At 38.5% G+C, this 18,746-nt stretch overlaps 1 protein-coding gene across 2 annotated transcripts in view; it reads left to right on the top strand.

Moving 5' to 3' along the window:
- Nucleotides 1-10,248, top strand: part of SLC2A9 (solute carrier family 2 member 9) — an 85,287-nt gene extending 75,039 nt beyond the window's left edge. For both annotated transcript variants that reach the window (XM_017824558.1, XM_017824557.1), the window contains exon 12: nucleotides 5,894-10,248. In XM_017824558.1, the coding sequence (XP_017680047.1) occupies nucleotides 5,894-6,151 (258 nt within the window). In that variant the 3' untranslated portion in view covers nucleotides 6,152-10,248. The remainder of the gene's footprint in view (nucleotides 1-5,893) is intronic.
- The last annotated feature ends 8,498 nt before the right edge of the window (nucleotides 10,249-18,746 follow it).

Here is an 18,746-nt window from a genome sequence, read left to right on the forward strand (position 1 = left end):
GAAGATTAGATGTGAGAAAAAAATGCTCTTAATTAGAAGCAACCCACTTCAGGTATAAAATATAAGGATCTGTTAACTTTTTTATGAGGAGATAGTGAATATGTGAGGGTCGTGAGGGTCGTGATTGAAATTGCAGTTCATGACTAAAAATGTATCTATTTTTTACTTAGAAAATATGTTTCATACATTATACTTTAGTGCTCTGTCCTTCATTGTCCTGCACTTTCAGCAGAACCTTAAATTGTGTCTGGAACTGAAGAAGGACAAGGGGTAAAGGACACATACTCTGTCATCCATTTTATTCACTGGATTATATCAATTCAAAGCAAAGTCAAGTTGAATGCCTACATGAATAACAGTTTTGCTGCTGATCATTTTTGTAAGACATCTAACCATTATCATTTGACCTCAACACTTCAATATCCTGTTTGACCCCCATCTCATGATTCTAATCTTCATGGCAACTTCCAAATGCAAGCACCCATTGCCAGTGCCAAGGGGCTGTGACATTGCAAGCTGAGAATTTAGGATCACATCTGGCATTTGCCACAAGTTCTGTTTTAAAAATACTAATGTGTTAAGTTTGTTAAATTGATTCAGAATTTGTTGATTTGCTCATTAATTTCTAGGGCTATATCTGCCCTAGAATATCTATTTTGCTGTTTCCAGTATCACAGTCCTGCTTAGAATTTAACCTTTGCTATAGAATGTGTTAAGTCTGTAAGCAGCCATCATTAAATAGCACGTCATGATGTTCCTCTCAACTACTTTTAGATTTTTCCAGACTATGGTGTTCACAGCATGTAAGCTATTAGCAGGAAGACTGTTCTCAGCTAGATGACTTTAAAAGTGGCAAAGTGTTGGGTTCTTGAAATCAAAATCAGAAATCTGATCATTTCAATGTTAGGGTTTTTATTTGTTTTAGTTTACTTTTTAGCTTGAAAAAAAGTGAACTCTTTTGCTTGTTCATTCTGGGCACTTAAAGTCAGTTCACAATAGCAAAAATCAAGTATTCTTTACCATTTTCTTTAAAGGAAGGTGGAGGAAATGCCTGTACATTCTGCCTAATGTGCGTAGCAGCCACACACAAGCTGGGAATATGTTTGTTAACCTTTTCCTTGTGAAAATGTGGCAGAGCTGCAGCTACTTAATCATATACCTTCCTTATGCAGCTATATCTAACCCTCCTCAAAGTCAGGCCTGATTGCTTGCCATGTCTGCAGTCTGATTTGAGGGGGTTGCCCAGCTCCTTCACCTTTCATGCTTTTTTGTGGTAATGGTATGTGTGTCTTAGGTAAATCACTTCTTGGTTTTCCTTTTTCTTTTTTTCCTTTTTTTTTTTTTTTTTTTTTTTTCCAAAGCCTTGATAAGCTGCAGAAAAGAGAAGATAGAAGAGAAAATAAAAGTGAATAGTTCAGGATTCAGCTGGCTGGACATTTGCAGAAATGCTGTGTTTTAAATGGTCTCCTTAGAAAGCTGGTATGCAAATAGAAAGTGAAGCATTTAAAAGTTTATGCTTAACTATTAAATATCCTGTATAACAACAGCCCTCATCAGCCTTGAAAAATCCAATGTAAATCCTGCTTTGAAGGGGTTTTATTAGCCTGCTGAGTAAGTAGGTGCTTCCCTCAGGAGATTGCATCAATAAGTGTCTGCTGTTCTCTTGCCCTCCCTGGAGGGGAGGTGACCTTCAGTAACCCATCGGAAGCCTGGCCTTTCAACGATCTTCACCTGTGTATCTGACCTTGGCTCTGAATGGTTATCTATCAAGAGACAGAGCTGTTGTTATTTAGGAAACCACCTGAAACTTCAGGCACCTTTGAACCTTGGATGTTCCTGCAGGAGGTCATGCTTAAGGAAATGTTAGGTGAAATTGGCTGCAAAGCACAGTGTTGTAGTGCTTTATTCTGTCTTCCTTCTGACCCTGGGGTTTCTCACGGTGCATGTAAAATCATGCCTTCAGGTCTTGCTAAGAAAATGTGTTCCTAGCTCTGGCAAGCCTTTCTGGTGTTGGGGGAGGAGAAGCAGCTTCATGAAGGTGGCAGCGTGTTCTGAACTTGAACAGAACAGGTTGTCTGAAGAGACTTGCCTGAATGGATGTGGCAGGGGGGCATGGATGGGGCTGGCTCAGTGCTTCTCACGTGGCCAGGGTTGATGCTGCTCCTGCTGGGAACTGAGTGTGAGGAAGTAACCCGTCCTTACATGAGAAAACAGAAGTAGCAGAAACCGCATACTTCCCTTGTATTCATTGTGTGTTTAGTTACAACTTCCATTCAGAATTGGCTTGCCTTTGCTTCTTCCCCTGCCATTCCCTTCCTCTTTTAACCCTTGGGTGTGGTATATTTTGTTAAGGAGTCAAGTTACTCTTCTGGTGGATACAAGTATTCAAGTTTTTGAACGCTGAGGATTCAACTCCATGTAGTTAGTGAAATGTCACAGAGCATAGAAACAATATTTACCTTTTCAATTTTATCATACACGTTGTCATTATTCTTGTATCATTGACAGTGCACGTGTCAGAAAAGAATCTTGAGACCACATCTGTTGGCCCAAACACACAGAGTTGCAGTATATCTGGACTTAGTCACGGAAGACTTTAGTTGAAGTTCTTACTCAGATTTTTTACTCCCACCCCAGCTCAAGATCAGTAAAACTCTGGGGTTTTAGTTCCAGAGTAGCAACAAGAGAGTCTCATCTCTACACAGTTGGAAGGAGTAAAATAATGAAGAGAGACTGTGGATTAGTTAGGAGACTATGGAGGTTACAGATGTCAAAGAATAAACGAGGGATACAGGTTTCTTGGGCATAATATGAATAATATCTAATATAACATAAATAAGAGAAAGTATAGTCATTTCATGGAAAAAAGACAGATCCATTTTTCTGTCAGATCTGTGTATCAGTACCTGTTCTGTAGTAGCCATTGTTCAATAACTCAGCATTTAATGTTTTTCCATCACATCATCTTACCTTCTGAACCCCCTGATGGGCACATCCAATATGCTTTGGCCAATCTACTGCTTGTTCCAACCCCTCAGATCTTTCCTCCACCACCAGGCAATTCAAAATATATCAGAAATAGATAAAAATGAATTAAACATCTAGGCTGAACTGTATACCGCTCATGTCCCGCTAAGGGCTTTTACTGAGTTAGGATTTGTGATTTAACATTTTCCTTCCACTTTATCCTGTACTTCTGTCCTACATCCTTTATCAGTGTGCAGTGCAGGTAGAAGGTTTTGTGCTTATAACGAGTAATTTAATTAACATATGATGTTCTTCTGTGCCAAATGCAGGTTTGGGTGATACGAGTTGAACTCTGAATGAGTTACAAAAGTTTTATGAATACAAGTGGTTTCCTTCCCTGTGAGTGTAAAATAATAACTAGCTTTAAGGAAATACTGTGACTGAAGACTGGCCGGTGAGAAAAGGGTTTTATGTGCAACACCCTGCAGTGCTGCTATCTGGGAATTATGGCTTCGTTGGGCAAATCCTGCTGGCACAAGTGCACAGTCTTGTATAAATCCTATAATCTCCACTTGTAGGATTTAAAACAAAATTTAATTTTTATCTTATTCTCTGTGGAAATTCATTTAGAGGTTCTTGAGGACTACTTCTTAAGGGATTGCAGAAATTAAGGAGAGTATATTTATTACCAATAAATGTAAAATAATTGCAAATAAATCACACATTCGTGAGACTGTTCAGTTCAATTAGAAAATGTTTACAGAGACGTGAATCAAAAAAGATAATAAACACTAATTTATTTAGATCCTGGAGAGCAAAGAAATAAAGAGGGATAAAAAAGGTGGAACGAAGTTGTGGCTGCACCACCAAGAGATGCAGATAACTTATTGTATTTGTTTGCCAGGCTTATTTGTTCGAGGCATTAATTGTTCGTTGTCATAATGGAGAATATTTCATTCAGTAAAATTTTAAAAAGTGAAAAACATGATTCTGGATTGAAACTCTACCATCCAGCTGAACTACAATTATAGATGCAGAAAATCCAGATGTAAAATTTGCATTCTTAGCATAACAGGATGATTTATGAGGCACTGCGAAATCATTTTTTTCNACTATATCCATTTGCTTCTGCCTCTGTATAAGCTTGAAAGTTCTATCTGTTCCCATGCCAGAATATTTTCCCCCACATCACTCATGCTGTTTGTCTTGTGATTGTCAGGTTGCTCAGAACTTCATGCTTCTAGAATTTAACGAAAAAACTTTGATGATCTCAAGAGTCCATAGACAATATCAGAGCATGCACTTTTCAGCTTTCCTAATTACAGGCAGGATTTAAAAGGCTGACCTAGGTAGTGAATTATCCACAGAAACAGAAAACACTTTAACTAGGCAGGCTGGCAATCAGCCATGGTATTAAAAAGCAGCTGCAGGAAAGGTTTTTTACATTTTTAGTTTCTTGTTTCACACAGGAATTGATGTTCTTCTAGCACACCATGTATAATGTATACTGAGCAAATGAAACACAAAAGTAATGCTGGGAATTGCATACACCATGAGCACCCAAAGCAGGGAGCTAAACCAGCCTGCAGTGTAGGACTGGTGTAACCAACAATGATGGCAGTGTGTTACAAAAATGTGCAAAATCAGGGTTGCATCGTTGTCTAGTTCTGCCTTAATTGTTTCAGTTACATACCTCTAATGGCATCTATAAAAATGTATGTTTAGGAAGCCACATCTCCTTCCTCTGTCCCCACTGAGGAAGCAGTGGGGTAACCTCAGCCTTGCAACACCTGAGGTTATGTGCAAGGAATCCAGGTCTCCTTGGGTTTGCTGTTCATACAAGGCACCACAGAAAGGTCACCTTATTTTTGGAGCTGGAGATACCCTTTTTGGTTTCATTCAGGCTTGTTACTAAAAGTCAAATGGATTTTTGGTTTCAGGACAAAAACGGAGTGTAAATCTATAGAGGAGGAAGGGAGGTTTCCTCAAAGGCTGGCAGTTCAACAAAGCACAGCTTTGTTGAATATTGTAATAATCAAATGTTTTTTTCGCAACTGTACTGTTGAAAGGTAATTGAAAGCTATTGAAACGATTTAATAATCACCGGGCAAGAAATATTTACGTTTCAGTGAAGTACAACTCTCATTAGTTGGTTGGAGCCTTTATAATCTATTTAGAAATTAATTTCTTTGTGCCTTCTCTCTTTATTTTTGCAGTGAAGTAAAATCCAAAACATTAAAATACGGTCCATACTTTGTTTTCACTTAATTCTTAGACTTTCTAACATGAAAGTAAACGCATTTTAGGGATTTCTTTTTTCCTGCTGTAAGCTCCCATAACCTTATGAGTGATACAAATGTCTACCATTTGGGTTTTTATCTTGTTCATTTTGCAAATCTCAAAGCCTGTAACTACAGTGATGAAGGTGCCCCTGGCAATGGCAGCTTTTCGATGGGTTGTGCACAGATGCCCAATATTGCAGAAGCATGCAGCAGTTTTTGTACCTAGGAATTGTGAGGCGGTGTGCAGAACAACCCAGTGAAACATCTGCCTCAATTCCACAAATGCCACAGCAGTTCCAGGCTCTGTTCAGCACATTTTAGGAGCCCTGCTGCCACCCCGCGCCCGCAGTGCCTGAGCTCAGTCTGGTGTCTCCCGGCATTGCCCAGATTGCAGCTCCACATGCCTTTGCCAGAAACCTGCTTTTCTGTCGACAGGCCACAGGCAGTGTTGGAAGAACCAACAATTCATGCATTTTTATGAACTTCTCAGCACTCTGACTTGCAACGAGTGCCAGCATGTACTCTGCTTGGTTAAAAATTGCTCCATACACCCCATTTTTTCTTTCAAATCACTCCTGATGTTGCCTTTCTTCTGGATTTTTTTCCCTTTTGTCATGACTATCTCCTTTGTTTTCTATTCACAGGCTGGTTTACAGACCTACTGCTTCCTAGTGTTTGCTGCCATCTGCTTTGCGGGAGCGACCTACCTGTTTTTTGTTCTACCTGAAACAAAAAATAAGACATTTCATGAGATCAGCCAGGCATTTGCCAAAAGGAATAAAGTAACTTTAGAAATGCAAGAAATGAACCATTACGCAGGGGAGAGGAAATCGAGTGCAGAACAAGAATCTGACTTCACATCTTCAGTGGACAATGGGGAAACCAAAAAAGAGATTGTGTAAAATCAGGATACTCTCTCAGGGGATGAGGGCAAACATGCTCTTTTCATTCATAGTGGTGCACAACCTGTATTTTTTATGTGGCATCATGAACTGATTCCCCCTTGAATATGGTTAAAGCGAATATGGGTAAATTCATTAGCAGCTGGGGTGATGGTTGAGGCAATGAGAGGCAGGAGTATGGAATCAACTGGCTTGGAAAAGACCTCTGAGATCATCAAGTCCAACCCTTGATCCAACTAGACCATGGCACTAAGTGCATGTAGTAGCAGCAACAGATTAAAGAAATAAGAGACAGGGTTTTCTTGGCACCTGTGAAATTGGTGCTGTGGTGAGTGGGATGGGGAATATGGACTTGTAGAAGTGAAGTGGCAGTGGGGAGCCAGGGTTGTGAGCAGCAGCTGGCTGAGCATCCCCCTGTGCTCACAGGGAGGTGTGTGTGCTGTAGCCAGCAAGAGGAGGAGGTAGCAGGGAAGAGATCCCAGGGGGGGTCTGCTAAGGATCAGTGCAAGCGAACCTGAAATGTCACCAGCATATATTTCTCCACGTTTCCCAAGATATCATTCAGGTTGCACGTGAGAACTGAGGAACTGAAAGAAGACTCATGACACTTCCCTGACCTCCCGTTCCTTTTCCAGCTATTTTCACCTTCAGTTGTATTTTCTGAACATCTCCCACCTTACCACAAACAGGCAGCTCTGGGTCCAGATGAGTTTCCTTGTGACTCTTGCAAATCGTGATTGACTAGTAATAGTAATAGTTTCTGGGTTTGTTGGCACTGCATTTCTCTGAAGATATATACTTAAATAATTTTATTTTTTAAGAACAGACTCAGAAGCTTTACTATGAAAAGAAAAAACTAAACCTCATGATGAAGTGAGAAAACTCTGGTGCTATGTGTAGGGCATAGTATTAAAACAAAAAATCAAACATGCAGTGTTCAAAGGGTTGGGGTTTTCTGAGTTTTTGGGGCGGGCTGGGAGGGGGTTGTGTTTTTTTGTTTTGTTTTGTTTTTTGCTTTACTTTTCAAATTCCTTTTAAAGTAAGTCTTAGGAGCCAAAATTTCTCTGAGACCTGTTAGTTCTTAACACTCAGATCTCTCCAAAGGAATTTCGGTGCCTATTTCTTACTTAAACACTAATTTTTATTTGGGCATTAAATTCCGAAGCTCCAGGCCTAGTTCACATTAATAAGTTTCTAAGCTGTGTAGTGCTTTGTAAAACTTCTTAATTTCATGACAGGAAAACTCAGCAGGCTCTCAGTGGTTAGGTGAACCATTCATGGGACTTTTTTTTAAATGAACATCATCTTTGCAGTTTGCAATTTTGATAATAGTTTTTCTTGATCCTTCTAGGTACCTGGATGCTGAGGGGTAATGAGCACTTTTAAATTAAATTGCTGTCTTACATGAAAAGTCAGTAAGTCTTAGAGCTGCTCTCAGGTAGGAGTAAGACACAAGAAGAAAGTGCAGCATGTAGGCAGAGCCAACTGCTTCCACAAGTTATATTTACTAATCCAGAAACCCATACATTTGGAGCGTTTTTTATAAGAACATATACATATGTATTCATATGTATACATATATGAATATATATATATATATTCCAAGTATAGATATATTTTAATAATTAATGGGTTAATATTAGTGTCTTTGAAGTGAAAGAGGGTAGATAGAGATTGGATACTAGGAAGAAATTCTTCACTGTGAGGGCGGTGAGGCACTGCCACAGGTTGACCAGAGACATTGTGGATGCCCCATCCCTGGAAGTGTTCAAGGCCAGATTGAACTGGGCTTTGAGCAACCTGATCTGGTGGAAGGTGTCATTGCCAATGGTGGGGGTTGGAACTAGATGATCTGTAAGGTGCCTTCCAACCCAGGCCATTCTGTGTTTCCATGATTTATATTTATATATTTATATTTATACACACACAAGATGGAGAATTGTTTTCCAGTATCTGGGGTTTTTTTCATACTTCCCCAAGTGATAAGCTGGTTTTTGTTTTGTTCTACACTTTAAATTACACTGTAAATTAAAATCAGAGATCCTAATGTTTAGCTGTTACTACTAAATTATGTATATAGTTTTATACTGTGATTTATTTGTATGTGGCATATTTACTGCACACATTGTAAGCTGACATAATAGGGCAATTTTACTGCTAGGTAATAGAAAAAAAAATTGATGTAAGCCTTTATGCCAGAATTTATGCTTTTTTACTGGGATGGGGGTACAGCAGTAAGAAAATGAAAATATATACAAGAAAGAGAATTAAGAATGAAAAAATAAAATTTATGAGTTTGGTGCTACTATTAAGAGAGAGAGTGAATCAGGATTATACCAACTGATAATCATAGATAGAAGCTAATTGTGGAGAAAACTGAAGAAAAATGTCTGTTTAATAAGCACTTACAAAATTTTATATATATCAAATGAAAATATTATCTTTCAGTGCCTTTAGTCCCCTATTCCATGAGTTACATCAGTCTTGCTAAGTGAATGGCTATTGAAAAAATGAGTGTGAATGCCACCCCTCCAGACAGTTTTAGGAAGAAATTCTTCCTTTTCTGCCTGCAGGGTGAGACTGGCAAATTCAGACCTTCTCATTCAGATTGACAATTACATTGCAGTTAGGGCTACTGACATGGTATGATGTAATCTGGTTTGAGTCAAGGTGGCAAGATTGGAAACCATTATTATTAGAATTAGAAGAATTTAGCACTTAGTGCTGTTCATTAATGTTCATTATAGACATTTTAAAAAATGGATAACTTCAATTAAATATCATGATGACCTGATATGGCAGTTTTATGGGGCTTCTACAACAAAATAAAATCATCTTACAGTTGCTTACAGTTGCATTTGGAGCCTAGGTCTGAATGTGTGGGTAGAGATGGCTCAACAGAATTTCCTGTTATACAGCTCAAGGGGCTGGTACAACATTAACAACAAGGGGTTATGTTTTTCTCTTCTGCCATCCCATTTGCCCACCTCTTGCCCTACCTGAGATGGGCACACGCTTCCTGTGTGGCTGCAAAGAAAGCTGCTACAGACTGAACGAGCCATGGGATGATGGTTCCACATCTCCTCAGTGTTTTGTTGCCATCTGTGGTACAAGGTAAAAGCAATTCCATTCTCCAGACCGAGCTGGTGCTTTGCTCACTGGCCAGGGAAGGTGGCTGCAGTGTCCTCTGCCTTGCGTTGTGGAAGTTTCAGATGTGCCAGTACTGCAATAACTTTCTCATCTCTCACCCTAATGAGAGTTTCGTGTTGTTCTTCAAGTTGTTCCATAAAGTTTTTTTCCATTGTTGTGTTGCTGTAGTTTCTCCAGCAATGAGAGGATAAAATGGAAAATATCAGCAATTTATCATTTGTTTTTTCTTGTTGAATGTATCAAATTGTCTATAGCGTGTGTGTTTGCCAGCGAGTGTTGTGTGGTGCCACGTTCTCTTCTCCTGTCTGTGACACTGGGGTGAGGTACTGCAGTGTGGTGTTTGTATGAGTACCACAAGTGTGTGTGATCAACTATGTCTGTGCACAGTGATCGCAAAATAAACCTTTGGAATTAAAGTAAAAATTATGTAGATTTTGTTCTGGGTAAATCTGAACCTCTACAGCTGCACGTTTTGATTCCCTGGGGTTTTGTGTGTCCCAGTACAAGTCTGTTCCATCCTTGGGTCTGGATGACCCAAGTCATTGTAGAATCTACAATTGGGTGGTTGGGAGTTAAAGGGAAGAAAATCATCCCTGAATCTGTATATTTTTTTAAGCATTATTTAAATTTTGCTTCTCAAATCAGATTCCACACTTCATTCTTTGGTATATTATCCTCAGCTTTAAACATCAGTGTGAGGAAAACAATTAAAACTGGTTAGTGGTAGTAATAGTTGTTTATAAGAATTGTTGAATCTGGTGAGGCTTTTTTGTAGAAAGCTGTCTTTTGCAATGTATAAGTTTGAGTTGCCAAAGGTCTACTTTCTGATGAGAAATTCAGTCAAATGACTATTTCTGCTACATGGATATGCAAAACCTGAAATCTGAAATATGTATAGAAAGTTGAATTTCATACTTTAGTTTTTTAAGCCAATTTTCATTCCACAAGGATCTGCTTTCTAGTGGGGGAAGATGTGAGTAATAATCCATATGGGATAATTTTCATCTTCAGAGTAAAATGAAAAAAAAAGTAAAAAAGAACCCACACTAAATCCAACTCTTTGAAATTTGCTTTCTTTCATTTGACTATTTTTATGTGCTTTTCCTTAAAGACATCACCATATAAACTACTGGATCTGCCATCACCTCACACAGTAGGAAGAACAAATCCAAGTAAAGCATTCTTAGGAAACACATGTGGACTTTTCATTTCAGTCTAACTCCAGTAAACAGAGTTCAGATACAACCTCAAAATCTAAAATAGAAAGACCCAGACTAAAGCAGGTTTGTTAATGCAAATATTCATGCTGTTAAAACATTCAGGCTTGAGTCCCTACTTAATTGTCTCTGCAAGTGGTTTTATTTGAAAGTGAGCCCTGTGAAAAGGTGAATTTCCAGGCAAACACTTGGTACTTGGACTCCTAATCAAGTTATCACAGCTCAGTAAGCAATCATGCATAACCTGAGTCACTACAGCCCTCTTCCTTGCAGGCTAAGCTGCATTAACCTTGCTTTTTCCATGACCTAAGAGAAACACAGGCAGTGGATGGTCGAGCTCTTTCTTAAGATGTTCCCTCTAAAGCTTCACTACTGTTAAATTCTTTTAAACCTAGGATTTTGAGTTAAAACAAAACAAAAGCACTGAAGAAAAGCTCTCAGGAGACACGTATGCAGTGACTAGTGAAGTCCATAGAAATCTTCTCCAGTGGTTACAACTGCACTAATGTACCCAAGAAAGACATGGTATACTTACAGGAGTTGGGAAAACCAGCACATTTTTATCTTCTTTAGTAGTAAACTAATGGCTTATTTCCTCAATCTGGGAAACAATATTATTATTCAGATGCTGTAAAAGCACTAATCTGATGTTTTTCTTCTGAATTTGGGAGCGGGTGGTTGGTTGGTTGAAGATTTGTTGCGGTTTTTTTATCTAAGTGAGAACACTAGTAGTCTGGTTCATACACCAAAGAAGAGTGCCAAGAGTGAGACCCCTGTAGTAGCTGGCTGTCTTAAGATGATTTACAAAAGGTAAAAAGCAAAATATAACTCTGTCAGACCCCTGAAACACAATCCATTAAGAGCATGATCTTGTAGAGGTAGGAGATAATTTGTCTGTTGCTATGTAAGCTGCCATGCAGAGACATTGACTTTAGTTTCATTTTCTCTTGTTTCTCTCAGGACAAAAAATCAGTCAAACTAAATGCGATGCTCACCTCTACATTTGTTCCACTTTTTTTTTCCTGACTTGTTCCACCCAATTATATAAAAATTTTTACAATTCACATTTGAAAACCAGAAAGCAATAGCTACTTAGGAAAAGCAACCATGCCAAAGATTAAAAAAGTGATAAATACAATTTTCTCTGCAGGCTGACATTTTCAAATATGTATTCAAGAATTAATTAATTAAATCCAAATTTTGTATAATTTCATATGTTTGGATTAAACTCTACAGACTATGTATATGCATATGTGTATATATAGAGATACTTTTATGTTATCCCATGGAAAAAATTCAGCGGCTTTAATTCTTAGACATAAAAGAAATTGGACCATTTGGAAATTATGTCAAGTTCTGAACTAAACAGGTCAGACACACAGGGACTCAGATGCTTCCATAAACAAACTTAGCTAAAATTTGCATGATCTTAGGTTTGGAAAAGTTGTCTAGTAAGGCTGTCTCCTTTTGGCTGGCCTTAGATTTTTCATCTTGCACCTTTCTAAACAGTTAGGTAGAGACTACTCTGCTCATTTACTTAAGTTTATTTTGAGGCATCAAAGGAAAATATCAAAACTCTTTTCATTCAATTAGAGAATAATTTTTATTGAAGACCCTTGAGAAGCAGGATGTATCAGCAGAATGCTCAGTCTGGGCCAAGCCAAATATATTCTTGTATATACTCTAGTATATACTCTAGTATATACTCAAATATATCTAGTGATATATTTTGTACACCAGTCTCTCAGCCTTTCAGTGGGGAGGTTTCATTGCCACCCACTCCCTTTTTAACCCTCCTCTATCCCTACCTTCCCCCTGTGGCTGCACTTGGCCTCTAGTGCCAGCACATCTTTAGAAACAACTTGTTCATCAACTGAGAAGTGAAACAGAAAGTGGCAGAAAGGAGAAAGTCACTTCTCAGCAGGATAAAAGGATGACACTGTGCAACCTGTGGCCCTCTTGCAGACAGATGCGGCTGCAACTGTTAAACTTTTTTGTAGATTTTGGAGGGGACATAAATGATGCAACCACAAGGAAGGTGGAAGAAACTCTGAGTTTTTGACTGAGCAGCTGCTGACAGAGGAAATCTGTGTCTGAGAAATCATCCAAGTGACTTAGACATTGCCGCTGCTGATTTAATTCATATAATACATAGGTAGGTATCTGAGCTATGACTGAACTAATGATAAAAGCACTGCTCACTTTGCAACAGTAATCAAAGAAAACAAAGGACCAAAGGGATAGGAATGGAACAACAAAAGTATTGAAAGTCTTCTCCCCCTCTATAAAAAGAGACTTAGGAGGAGGCAGATTATAATTATTTTAAGTTTTCTAATGGAATATGAAAGTCAAACAAAGTTAAGAAGAAACATAACTGAGGAAAACAGGATGCAAGACAGAAGGATGACTTGGTTTTACAGTACATGACACAGGATTTATTCAATGAGCAATTAAAAATTAATTTTAAAGTAATAGAAAAATTCAGAAATGCAGAACCAAAACAATGTAAAACCCTAATTCATTGGCACAAATTAGAATTAATTAATTTTTTTTTGGAGTAGATATTTAAATTGATGGTAATTGTCATATTTAACTTAGACACCAGAAATAAATAAAAGAAAAGCTACAGCTAATAAAATGTGAGAAATTTCTCTAAGGAGCTTAGTTGCCTATAATTGGACATTAGATCCTACTTTCACCTTGTTTTGAAATGTACAGATAATTTATGGACATAAGCCAACACTTTGTCTGGACCATTGCTCAGACATGCTGTTACAATTCTTGCAAGTTGCAGTGAGCACTATTTGCTGACCCAAGTACAATAGAAGTGGGAAAATCACAGCACTATCCAATAAATAAATAAATCAGACTCTAAGTCTCACATTGTTTAAAAAAACAACCCCCAACCCTAAGTTTTTTCCACACAAGGGAGCATTTAGATTAAAATTGAAACATTATGCCTACTGATAATCATTGGGAAATTGTGTGCTGAACTTTCTTTACTCTTCCAGGAGGCTTGCTACATTTTATTAACTCAATTTTGCATGGCTGTTACTTGGTACAAGTTTCAGCCTCTTCTCATTGTTGACAGACTGGGCTAATAAACATTAGAAATGAATGTTAGTAAGACAGAAGGAAAATGGGAACAATTCAGCAACAGTAGGAGGAGAATCAGCCTGTCTGGCAAGCTCGTGTGTTTGCTATGAACCAGGACAGCTGGCTTTGATTATTTAAAAAACCTAATAAGTAGCTTTTTTAGATATTCTCAAACTATTTACTAAATGGGGTCAACTTTGCAGTCCAAACCACCGGCTTGAAGAATTGGAGTTCAAACAGAGTAGGTGATGTCGGCACCTGGGATGTAGGTGGTGCTGAAGAGATGATCATTCTGGAATTCAAAACCACTCACAGCTCTGACAATTTTTGTTTTAAATTTAGAAGTGACAGGAAAATTGTAACACATGATACATGCTTTCACTGTCATTAAGTTACTCAATACTACTTTAAAAATCAGAATTTGAAGGCAAAGACGTTTCTTTTTTCTTTCAATTAAAGGATGTTGACAATGCTTTCTTCTGTACACAATATTAGACCGTGGATGACTATTTAATGGCCATTTTTGATCAGTTATACCATGAGCAGTTTCCCCAGACCAACAGTGGAAAAGTCTTTCCTGGCCCACTTGACAAGGAGATGTCTTTTAGGTTGCTCGTACTTCAGGATCAAAAGAAAAATGCCAAAATAGTCAAATATAAAAGCCATTCAGTTCTGGAGCTCCAGACCACAGTTCCTGGAGAAGTTTTACCACTAAATATTGGAGGTCAGATCTGAGGTAGGTAATGGTGGGCATTTTACCCTTGCCTTCCATCACAGGTCAGGATTTTACTCAAAACTTTTACACAACGTTGACTCTTCACATAAATGCTTGTAGCAGTGTGAAAAGTATAGGTTATCAACACAAATGAGGGCTAGTCACAAGATTAAAAATTAACAGGACTGGGTCCTTGTTCGGTTAACAGCAGATATGGCCAATCTCCCCAGTTTGTGGTCCTATAGATTTATTATGGAGCTGACCAGGATACTCCTGCTGCCACCTAAGAGTGAAATTAAAACCATCTCTACAATTTGCTTTCTGCTTTGAGAATCTGCTTGGTAGGACTTAGTACAACAACGGGATTGGCCTGGGCATTTATCTGTAATATTTCATCTGACCTACACGCACAATTCGAGCAGTGTGAGACCTGCCCTCCTTACAACTGATTGGGTAGGACCAAGTTCCTGCATGTTGTCACTGCTGGCAGCAGATCAGAGATCCAGTCCCTCTCCCTCAGCCTGGCAGAAGTGCTTAGTTTAGTCCTTTCACAGTTACTTAAAGGACAAAAACCTTACAACCTATTGAGCTGGTACATGATAAATGCTTAATCTGCTCTATGACCTTTTGTGGAACTCGGTAGTTGCTTTATTCTGATCATTTTTGGTGTTCTCTTCATTTGTGTATGTGTCTTTCATAGCCAAAGAACTTCTGCCCTTGCCTCTTTTTAAGCTGCAGAAACCCAGGAGATCAGATTCTCTTGCATTATAAAACAAAAAATAACCTTGCAGGGTATTTATTTAATAACTCACCAAATAACATCTTCACAACCCCTTTCAAAATCTATGCTTTTGTTAGCTGGATTTACTGGGGACTAACAGAGAACAAGGATGAAGCACCACAAGAACAAATGTCATAAAAGTCCATGAAGGTGTTGAAGATGGAAGAGGGAAGAGTCCCTCTTCCTCCAGCTGCCGCTGTCCTGCAAGGAGCCAGTTCATCTGCAGGACAGCTTTGGGGGCTGTGAAGTTCCTGCCACATGACAGGAGAAGGAACAGCACCGCTCTACCTCGCTTATGTTTCCAACAGCTTCTCAGAAAAAAAGCAGACTGTGAAGGGGATGTGAGAAGCAGAAATAGCAGCTAAATACCAGGCTCTGCCCAGCCAGGCTCTGCCCAGCCAGGCTCTGCCAGCTGACCCTCCGACCTAAGGTGCATCCTTAGCCCACTAGATTTAACACACAGCACAAATGTCTATAAACCTTTCTAGCCCAAGGAAAAATCACTGCTTGGAAAAAAAATATACATAATGCTCAAAAGTTTGCTTATCTTCAGGTGTGACAGTCCTCTGACAATGACACGGCAATCAAATACCAGTTTGGTTAGACCTCACTCTCACTTGGTGGAGTAAATACAGTTCTGTCACTGTAGTGACTAATGACTCCGCATCAGATGAATCCTGGTGCAAAACAGAAGGAAAAATATACATTAGACAGCTAAATATTAGTCAGTTATTCATTGTGTATATTCATCACAGCATGAAGAATGCTCATGGACTTTAAATGTCTTGTGTTGTTATGATGGTAATTGCTTTTTTAAAATAATTATTAAAATTAGATAATTGCTCTTTCCAGCTGTTTCTTCTGCAATATATTCAAATAACAGTTATGCACAGGGAAACATGCACCTCAGACTCAAGAGAAGTCTTGCTCCTGGGTCAATAGTACAGCTTTGTGATTCATTTCCAAAATTACAAGTGCAGAGATCTTTTTATTCAAAATGGGGAATGTATCCAAAAATGTCCTTTCATTGCAGTAATTGCTTTCAGTTACCAGATCCATTCCCAGAATAATGGAAGCTATATGCACAGTAGGGGATATATATGTATTTTCATGCACAGTTCTTCATACTTAGATGCCTATAGATGTAATACAACTTTATCTGCCCTACAACATTAAAAAAAAACCCAAATTTCATATTCTAATAGCAGTATTCCAGTAAACTGTATCTCCTTGAACATGTGGATTAGATGTCTTCATTAAATTGTACAAACTGAAGCACTTCTCCAGACCAGTTCACAGATTTTTAAATTATTTATGTATCTGTAAAGAGTCTAGTGATTTGCTTTCTTTAGTTAGTAAAGAGAATTTCTATAAATCATCACTTGAATAGTTCTAGTCCTTGAAATATAAATGCAACTGTGCACAATTAGTGAAGAGAGATTCCAGGTCCCTGCTGGTTTGGTTTTCTTCTGCATTCATTCCCAGTTATTGATGCAAAGTTTGTAATAACCATCAGTGTACTCCTGTGTGAGCTGTGTGTGCAAATCCAGGACCAAATAACAATACGCTGTGAAATACAGCTCTTGCCAAACTGAGAGCAGTTTAAAAAGCCACTGAAACTAAGTTTTTGTGAGTTATTTTCAGTCTGGTCCTACACTGAACATGTTCAGAAATTCTCACACAGCTTAACTAACAGCTTTGAATGCCTCATGAATTTTTATGATCTTGTTAATACTGAAATAGTGAAGTTCTTTCTGTATTGTTTAGTTTATATTGGCAGTAGAATGGGGAGTTATATTAATCTATCGATGCCTGCATCTTTTTCTGTATTCCAGCACAATGTTTATAGAAAAAAAAGTTGTGTGATATAAATCCAGAGTCTTTGGGATTTGACAGCTAAAGCCTAGGTTTACACAAGACTAGATGGCTCAGGTACAGTAAAACATTTTGTAATTTAGTCCTCCAAAGCAAAATCCACTGTTTTTACACAAACTGGAACTGTTTTTCTTGTTTGAATTGCCCAAACAGCTTTACAGCCGCTCAGTGGGTGCTCTTAGCCTGCCTGACTGGGTCAAAGTCCTGGCTCCTGATGAATGTTTTCAGAGGAACTGCTAAGGGTATGGAGGGGGAAATCACATTCTTCACCCTACATGTTGACTCCATTTCAAAATGACACCAAGCCATTGAGAACATGCTTTTTCTTAGTCTCGGCGTCTTCTTTTAAGCACAATTCCCCCAGCACCTTCAACTCTCACACAGTTCCAACCCACTTCTCATATTGTCCATCAATTACATTGTTTTCTACTTTCTATCAGCTTGTGCCTCATTGGTGTAAACAGTGTTTTTACAGTCTGCAGTCCTGCAGGTTTTTGATGGGAATTGTGATTTACACATTTTCAGTTTTCAAGCCCACCATGCATGTTTGATTCCCTACTCAGGGTTCATAATGAGGTGCAGTTCAGTCTTGCAGGTCACAAAACAAAGCTGCGCTAATGTGAAATCAAACCAATATACAGAGTCTGACAATGACAGAATTACTTACATTGGAAAACACCCTTAAGATCACCAAGTCCCACCATTAACCCAGCACTGCCAGGTCCAACACTAAACCATGTCCTTAAGTGCCACCTCTACACATCTTTTAAATACCTCCAGGGATGGTGACTCTACCACTTCCCTTAGCAGCCTCTTCCAATGCTTGACAACCCTTCAGAACAGCCTGCCCAGCATATTAACTGAGTCTCATCTGATAGGTTTTGAGGAAGAAGGTTTTGTGGTGCTGGCAGACATCAGCCTCTGAAGAAAGAATGAAAGAACCAGGGCTCAGCATAAAGAAATCCACCACATGGAGAAATATATATATTTCTACATCTATATATAAGAGGTTGCTGCAAAAAGGGAAGACATAAACTGTGCTCTTGCTGGATTCAATAAGAACTAGTGGGGTTCAATTGCAATTTTTTTCTTTTTTCTTTTTTTTTTTAATACCACTAAAGTCAGCATGACAGTGGAGTAGATGTCTGTGGGAGCTGGGGAAGGTTTTTCTCTGGTTGTGCCAAAAAATATATTGTAGAAAGTGATTTAGATGCAATTAATCCCTTTCTAACAAGTCACTAGAATATTTCCATAGTTCTCCCACGGCCATATGCAACAATCTTCTAGTGCTCACACAAGTTCAAATTTCTGGACTTCAATCATTGGCAATGTGATACAAGGCAGGATGAAGCCAACTGTAAAGACTATGAACAGCCAGAAACCACACAGTGAGCAGGAATGTAATGACAATTTCTCTTACTTTCTGAAGTGCCCTGAATCCCCCTGACCCTGACTGGGAATGAGCTGTGAACAGGCAACTCTCAAAGACACAGATCAGACACAGGTGTTTCTAATTCCATGTGGAATAATCTGTGCTCCAGCTCCTTTCATCTTTTATCCTTTTCTCTTTTTCTACAACATAATCAAAGCCTTTCAGTGCAAATTTTTTAACTGACAGAATACAAGAGATAATTGTTGAATTTTTGAGTGACTTCACCCAGAAAAACCTCTCTCCTGATAATCCTGATAATATATTTCTGTCTCCAGCAGAAGCATGCAGTATTGATTATAGTTTTTTGACATGCTCAGAACTTATTTTAT

This window comes from Lepidothrix coronata, unplaced genomic scaffold (assembly GCF_001604755.1).
Source record: "Lepidothrix coronata isolate B3197 unplaced genomic scaffold, Lepidothrix_coronata-1.0 Scaffold111, whole genome shotgun sequence".
NCBI classification, from domain to species: domain Eukaryota; kingdom Metazoa; phylum Chordata; class Aves; order Passeriformes; family Pipridae; genus Lepidothrix; species Lepidothrix coronata.